An 8,100-nucleotide genomic window follows, 5' to 3' on the forward strand; every position below is an offset into this window, starting at 1 on the left:
TATTAAGTCATTTGTTGGTAGTTAATCTTTTTTCTGCTTAGTAACTACATTGTTGTATTTGTTTGTTGTAATTATGAAATGTTAAGAAGTACATATATTTAACTTTTGAGAGTCATTAAGGATCCCTTAGTTATTTTATAAATAAATGATAATTTTGTTGGCTCTAAAAACATAAGTCTAATTGTTTTTATGTAGTAGCTTAACTTTCAGAGAATGAAGATACATTTGAGGTTGCTCTCTGTAATTTAAAAACAAAAACTGGTTCTGATGTCTTACAAACTTACATTAGAAATGAGGTTACACATTCCAAACATTTTTTTAATTATTTATTTTGCAGCTCAGAAATACTCACGTTTAAATTGTATATAGATCCAGATACCCTATACAAAAAGTTTAAGGAGGTTATTCCTCTATGTCCTTTTAAAAATGAAAGAACTCATATTTCCAATATGCAAAACAAAATAAACCTCCAAAAGACAAGTATCAGCTATGAATTCTTAAGAAACATAGGCTTCCTGCCTAAGATTATATAAAGGTAAAATTGAACTATCATAAATAATGAAAACTGAAAGATATATGTAACTTTTAGTTTGTTCATATATTAGGGCTTGAAATTTACCCTTAAAATCCTCCTTATTGTTTCAAACTCCAGACTGTTTGTTACTGGATACAATATAGTAAAAAATGGTAGTTGGAATTTTCTCATTTAAATAAAGTCAAATACAAAAGCTCTTTAGAAATGAAAATGTCTTTATTTGTTAAAGTAGTTGTACTGGGTACACAGAAAATTATTATAACTTACAATACTTAGGGCATAGAGCATTTCGTTTTTCTTCTTCCGCTGGAAGAGCAATATTTTAGAAATAAAGACTTAATGGAATCAGATGTTGGTAGTAGAAATAAGATAGTTATATAATAAATACTTCACATTTATATAATCTGTATTTATAATAAACCAAACATTTTAACATTAACTAACACATCTTAAAAATATACATAGAAGTGTATTCTGCAGTGATACAGAAGAAGGAAGTTGTATGACTCATGATGAGGGCTACATGAACCTTAAAATATTTATATTTCCCTTTGTCCAGATTCACCACTTCCAGCAGCAAAACTCCAAGAGTAAGGTGAGGAGGCAAGTGAGTGTAAACATTGTTTGTTGTAATCTTAGGCCATTAGAATATAGTCTGGTAATTTCCTCCTCTTCTCTTTTCAGTTCTACAAAAGTATCAAGAAAATAAAATAGTTAAAGAGAAAAAAAGATTTTCAACAGTTCGAAACTTCTCAGACCTCTCACAGGTATTTAAGTTAAAGATATCAGCTGTTAAAACCAATCAAAGGAGCTATTCTCAAGAGAGAGATTGTGAATAGATGTCCCATCAATGATCGTTTGGGGTGCAACTGATAGCACTTATCAGCTCTTGCAGGCATTAATCTCAGAATAATCAAAAGTAAATACCAAGCAAAAGCAAGAGCAAGATCTTCACAAGAGGTATGCACTCAAGTCTGCATGTAGCCTTTTAACCCCTTCCTTTAACAGGAAGGGGCTCCTCCACTTATTAGCAGGAAGGCTTAACATCATGCATGTGAAAGCCATCGAGTCCCTGCTCTGAGGATGAGCAACCAATTCTATAGTGCCACCTTTATTGCCTTTGTTAAGCAGAGCTCGAGAGTAGGAAGGCAAGTAGTAAGACTGCCCTTACTGAGCATGGCCAGGCCTGCTAGGTCTTTCGGTTCTGTAATAGAAAACCATCTAAGTTGAACACTCAAAGGAAGAACTTTTAACTCTTCAGGCAAAGGCAGTTTCTGTAGCATAATACTGGTTTCTAATCCTACCACACGACAGTTTACATTTATGTTTTCTCTTGTTAAATGGGAAATCATAAACATATGCAGATTTTGCAAATCACGAAAAATAATAATCCTTCCAATTTTTCAGGGAAAATGGAGGAAGTAGTTCCCTTCTGCACAGGATTATAAAGATCTCAAAGTACTTTAGGTAATATACTATTATAAGCAACAGCAACATTGTTTACTGTCTCACTAATACATCCTCTGAAGCAAAGCAGGCGGGAGGAGAAATTTAACAGGAGCACTTACAGAATCCTGCAGGTAGCTCAGCCTTGCAGAATGCAATTCTGTTGTCCATTAAGAAAAAAAAAAATGCTTGAAAAAAAAAAAGCAAAGCAAAAAAAAAACCAACACCAATCCTTACCGCAGTTTTCATGCATTATTTCAGAGAGACAGTTCAGAGTACCAAAGCCACACCGACACAGCCAACAACCCTTCAGCACCCAGGCACCATGGGCAACGCTGCCGCAGTTGCTGTCAAAGACAAGGGAGACGTTTGGTATGCCACTGTGATCCCACCACAAGAAGTAAACAGCCAGAGCAGCTCTCTGATTTTGATCTGTTTTTTTACCTTTGCCGTTCATCATGTTCACAGTATCGGCCAGTGAAATGCTTTAGGCATGCACAGAAAGCCCCAAGGATACAGGTCCCTCCATTTAGGCAGCAGTTTCTATTCAGTTTTTTACCTGTGAGATGGAATTACAGAATTTACAAAACAAGACGACATTACTGAGCATTCAGGGGGCTCTGAACCTCCTCTTTTTCTCACTTGTTCTCCCAGGTCTCTCCAGTTGCCAAAGGATCTTAAGGACATCTAGTTTTATTGTCTCTAGAGACAATAAATATTAGCTGCCTGTTAGGAGTGTTTGTTCAGTTAAGCCGAGTTTGTTTGGTTAGGGATTAGAGGCAAACTACCAGGGATTACAGGATGTTCAAGAAGCAAAGCCTGACATGTCTACTAGAAGCAGCATATATTCAAGTGAAATATTTCACTTTGATGGATGCAGGTTTCATTCACACGAGAAAACAAGGCAATTACTGGGAAGTGTTGTTAATTTCTGAAGAAATGAGGCATTTTTAAGGGGAAACTCCACTTAATTTTGAGAGGGGAATGGAACCTTCCCTCAGGCATTTTGCAGATGCCTGGGATATACCTTCCTTTCCTCCCTATGGTTCTTTTTTACTTTCATATAGCTCAACAATATATACATAAATATACATACAATTTCATTTTTGGTCATAGTGACTTTTACAAAATATACAGAATTTTACAAAATTTTACAAACTCTTTTGCAAGGACCAGACATTTCATAATGCCTAGCATTCTACTCTGTTTTGTCTTATCACCATTAAACATTTTGAAGATGAAAAATCTCAAATTTTACCTTAAAATTTTAACACTATTTCATAACTGGCTACGGGAATAATTTAAATGAGCTGCTGCAGGAAATCAATAGGCTGGATACTTTCAGTCAACTCTGTGCTCATGAGAACAGTAAAAGCATTACTGTGGTATAGCATCTTAAAAATCAATCTTATGACAGTGTTTAAATAATGTTACCTACTCTCTGTAATCCCAGTAAAAGGTACAAATGACCTGGAATTCTGTTGTTTTCTGCTTTCATAACTCTGATTCGTGTCACTGAGAGCATTTATAATAGTCCCTTCATTCTTAGGCTGTAGCTTTTGCGCTGTGACATTGAGATTTTTCACATCTTTTTCATTGTCTTCTTCTTCACGGCCTTGATAAGACATGCAAAAACAGAAGAAAATGATAGTTTGTAATGAAACAACACATATTGTAAATGTATAAGAAAAACATGGGATGGGGGAAAACATGAAGTTATCTTTACCTTTTCCTAAGTGAAAGGCCTGCCAGACCACAGTCAGAGTGAAAAGAATTCTTAAAAAAAAAATGAAAATAATAAATTAGATTCATGTTAATAAGACCCAAAAACCGAAAGAGATTTTGATTCGAGGGGATTATGGAGGAAAAAGGAGCAGGAGGGAAAAGAGGGAGAGGAAACATTTTCAAAATGTATAATCCGCATGGTTGATAAAGCTACAAGTACTTTATGCCAGCAGTAATTTTAATTAGCACATCAAAAAATCTCAAATTAAGATCAGAAATGAAACAAACAAACAAACAAAAAAGGTCGGGGGAGGGAAGGATGGGGAGGAAAAGACATACATATTATACTTTCTTCTAGAAAACTATAGGTACACTTACTGGTTATCAATCAGCCAAAAATATGTCTTTCTGTACCATTCCGTTACCACAGCAGAGCTATCACCATCCAGTTTCAAAAACAGCAAAGGCAAGAGACATTAGCCTTCAGTTCCAGGTATGTAACGTTCCCTTCCTTATTCTCATCCCCAAAAAGTACAGTTAAGAAGCAAAGCATCTTTGGCTAGAGGAGGTACCTGGAAGCGTAGGCAGCCTTACCTAACGTGTTTTCCCCAGTACATTTTTCTGCAGCTTGAAATGCTCTGCAGCCCTCCAGGAAAGTTTGAGCAGTGGGCAGAAGTCCAAACACGCTCACTGGAAGCTGTTGCATGCAGCAGTCTTCACACCACACGCGAAACCAAGAGAGAGAGGAAGCATGATGGAGGAAACTTTTCTCTTTCTGTCCAGCTTACAGTGATGTAGAAAAGACATAGTTCCCAGTTGTATCCCTTGCTGAGCCCTCACTGAGGTCCCATGCAGGGAGTGAGCATCCCTCCGAGCTGGGGCTCCTTGGCCTCCGTCTGATTTACATGCATTGCTGAAGGGTGGAGCAAAGTGGGGGCAGCTACAGTTGGGGGGAGACTTAAGGGCCAATGATGAGTAAAAAGCTCAGGCCAGGAAGATCTCAACTCCAGTTTATTTTGTTAATTTAAAATAAAATAAGAATGTATGTAATGCAGCACTGAATGCTCCATAGGAATGAAAAGATTTGTTTTGCAGAACTTCAATAGGTGCACGGTAAACTGCAGAAGGTTAAAAGGTTAACAAAGGTTAAAAATCCTTGATTCTTGTCTATACCAGGATTTTCTGCGGGGGGTACTAGTTTAGTAAAATTTTACCAATTAGATAGAGCCTGCATAAGAGATTTCTACCAGCCGTACTACAAAAAGCACTATAAGGTTCATGACAGAGGTCTGTCATCTCACAAGAAATGCAAACTCATAAAATAACCTTTGAATTATTCTTATTTTTTTTTAATTATTATGACAGACCCATTAGTGAGCATTCATAGTCCATGCAATATCCACAGACTCCTACTTTTTTTTTTAATCATGTATACTGAAGTAGGCTGGGAGCACTCACAACTTTACTATGCCTCAGCAGCACAAGCAAAAAGACCTGCTGCTTTGGACAGTGGTAAAAAGACAGCTTTGGTCCTTTTTTTCTCAAATGGTTCTACCTTCTAGCTGTACCCTGCAGTGTACACTGCTTTTACCTAAGTTGTAAGAGAAAACTGCAGCAATACAGGTTTGTTTTGTTTTGGAGAGCATGTGAAAGAGTGCAGCTTTCACTAAACCAGTACTAACCAAACTTGCACAGATTGCAGTTTGGTTATCATATCTGTGTCCACATCAGATACTTAGGATAGATCCTCACTAAAAAATACTGGCTAAAGACATTGTCATCTGTAGCTGTTTGTAAGACCCCGTGGCTGACACTTGTCAGCTTTCTCCCATCAAAACTAATGCTGTGAACTCCCCTCACCCAATTCGGTGCAATGGCTGGCTTAATTTATGAAGAGTAATATCCTAATTAAGTCAAGTGGATTAGCACAGAAGTGGATGGAGAGTGTTCTGAGAATATGTCATGTCTCCTGTGGGGACACTGACCTCCAACAAAAGAATAGAAGTGCATGGCTGGAGTCACAAAACATCTCTTTCTGCAGGGAATGCTTGCCATCCGGAAGGGAATGCTCTGCTGAGCTACATCAGTGTTATGCTGGTTATGGCATTCACAGTGCTGGTACAACTATTAACCCTGATTGATCTAACCTCAACCATTCTCTTGTAGATGTAGGCTAACTCCTAGGTACTTGTCTAAAAGCTATCACGTTTTCAAGTACTGTTGTGAGCACAGATGCTGTTCTGAATTAGAACTGTAAGAAGTTTTACAATAAAAGGAAGAGATATCGTTTTTGCACATATTCAAAAAAGTGTATGCCTGGAGATTATCTGCAGATGAAAAAGTTTCTCTGTGACAAATACTTCCAACTCAAACAACTCTTGTTTTAATTTTAGTTCAAGTCTTTATTTTCTCTACCTGTATAATAGTGTTAATGTTTTGAGTTCAAACCAAACAGCTGTAGTTAGGTTTGTTTGCTGCTCTTTGTTATTATATTATGAACAACAAGTTCATTTTCATCTGGGTCTAACTGGGTTACTTTAAGTTACAATATCAGATGTTAATGTGCAGTCATTTAGAATAGTTTGCTAGTTTTCCCCTCCCCATAGATTGATGGCAGAAAAAATAAACAGAGATAAGTAAACACAAGAATATCACATTTACTGTTAGTTTGTTTGTTTGCTTGTTTTAGTAAAAGCAGTATCAATATAGTTCTTCTGGAGAGCTTTTCTAGGTATCAGACTCCCAGCACAACACAGGAGACAACTTTCAGAATGGGGATGCTGGTAAAGAAATATTGATCAATTTTCACACCTTGTGCCATTTGTTTAAGATCAGAAGTCAGCCTTGTAAGTGCAAGAGCTAACAATCTGGGGAAATGTAAAGCAGTTGGCAAACACTTCTCACTGTGATACCTTGCTCATTCCTTCCTTCTCCCTGAAGTCTCATTGAAAAGGCACATGTAGGAATGGGGACAACGTAAATTGCTCAGATGCCACTGTTGCCCTGGCTGCTCTATGGAGGTGAGATTGGTGTGACATGGCAGAAAAGCGCTTCTGTTTGTTGTTGACAGAACCTGCCAGAAAGTGATTGCTTCTGCACAGCAATTTGAGAGGAACTGCAGGGTAGATGCAACCTCTTTATCAGCTTCAAGCAAGATAAGAGTGGAGCCAAACTAGGAGCTGGTCCTGAGCATTACAGTCAAGCTCTGTGTACATAAGAGGTGATTAACTATTAGCTAGGTGCCTTCAGTGCTGTTCTTTCCTACAGTAGGTCAAGTGATCTGTACGGGTAAGGGTGGAAGGAAAACATAGTGTTACTTTAATAGTCCATGTAATCCCTTTTGTGCTCATCCAGGGAACTGTACGTCTGTAGTCTACATAACTGATTTACAATATGTGCGTGGACTCCACTGAAAGATGAAGTGCCTCCCTTCCCTTCCCTTCCCTTCCCTTCCCTTCCCTTCCCTTCCCTTCCCTTCCCTTCCCTTCCCTTCCCTTCCCTTCCCTTCCCTTCCCTTCCCTTCCCTTCCCTTCCCTTCCCTTCCCTTCCCTTCCCTTCCCTTCCCTTCCCTTCCCTTCCCTTCCCTTCCCTTCCCTTCCCTTCCCTTCCCTTCCCTTCCCTTCCCTTCCCTTCCCTTCCCTTCCCTTCCCTTCCCTTCCCTTCCCTTCCCTTCCCTTCCCTTCCCTTCCCTTCCCTTCCCTTCCCTTCCCTTCCCTTCCCTTCCCTTCCCTTCCCTTCCCTTCCCTTCCCTTCCCTTCCCTTCCCTTTCTCCCTTTCTCCCTTTCTCTCTTTCTCTCTTTCTCTCTTTCTCTTTCTCTCTTTCTCTCTTTCTCTCTTTCTCTCTTTCTCTCTTTCTCTCTTTCTCTCTTTCTCTCTCTTCCTTCCTGCCTTCCCTCCTTCCATCTCTTCCTCCCTCCCTCCCACCCTCCTTCTTAGTTTCTTATAGCAAAGATATGATACTCAGTATTTCTGAGAGCTAGAGGATCAACAGATGCCTGAGGACTAAATATAGCTTTAGTAAAAATAAAAATAAAAATAAAATAAATAAAATAAAATAAAATAAATAAAATAAAATAAAATAAAATAAAATAAAATAAAATAAAATAAAATAAAATAAAATAAAATAAAATAAAATAAAATAAAATAAAATAAAATAAAGTAAAATAAAGGGATGAGGAAAATGGTAGTGTCTTTGGCTTCCTGGGTGTTGTGCTGAAAAACTTGCTCAGTGGCATGCAAAATTCAATGATGGCCAGTGCATCCAAAGCATCTGCTGATTAGAAAGATTTAATTTCCCAAATTCCAGCTTAGGGCTAGGCCCAGATTGGACAATGTTAAATCAGTTACATAGAATATTATGGAAAGCAGTGGAAATCAATTATCCCCCAGACATT

At 38.1% G+C, this 8,100-nt stretch overlaps 1 protein-coding gene across 1 annotated transcript; it reads right to left on the reverse strand.

Annotated features, from left to right (window-relative positions):
• Positions 1-1,096: 1,096 nt before the first annotated feature.
• On the reverse strand, positions 1,097-4,323 carry LOC116500950 (cryptic protein-like). Its single transcript, XM_032206307.1, has 6 exons — positions 4,301-4,323; positions 3,708-3,757; positions 3,420-3,596; positions 2,432-2,540; positions 2,219-2,328; positions 1,097-1,221 (listed from the first exon to the last, which is right to left on the reverse strand). Exons 1-6 carry the CDS (start codon positions 4,321-4,323, stop codon positions 1,097-1,099), a joined length of 594 nt encoding a protein of 197 aa, XP_032062198.1.
• Positions 4,324-8,100: the final 3,777 nt, after the last annotated feature.

This window comes from Aythya fuligula, chromosome Z, assembly GCF_009819795.1.
Source record: "Aythya fuligula isolate bAytFul2 chromosome Z, bAytFul2.pri, whole genome shotgun sequence".
Taxonomy (NCBI): domain Eukaryota; kingdom Metazoa; phylum Chordata; class Aves; order Anseriformes; family Anatidae; genus Aythya; species Aythya fuligula.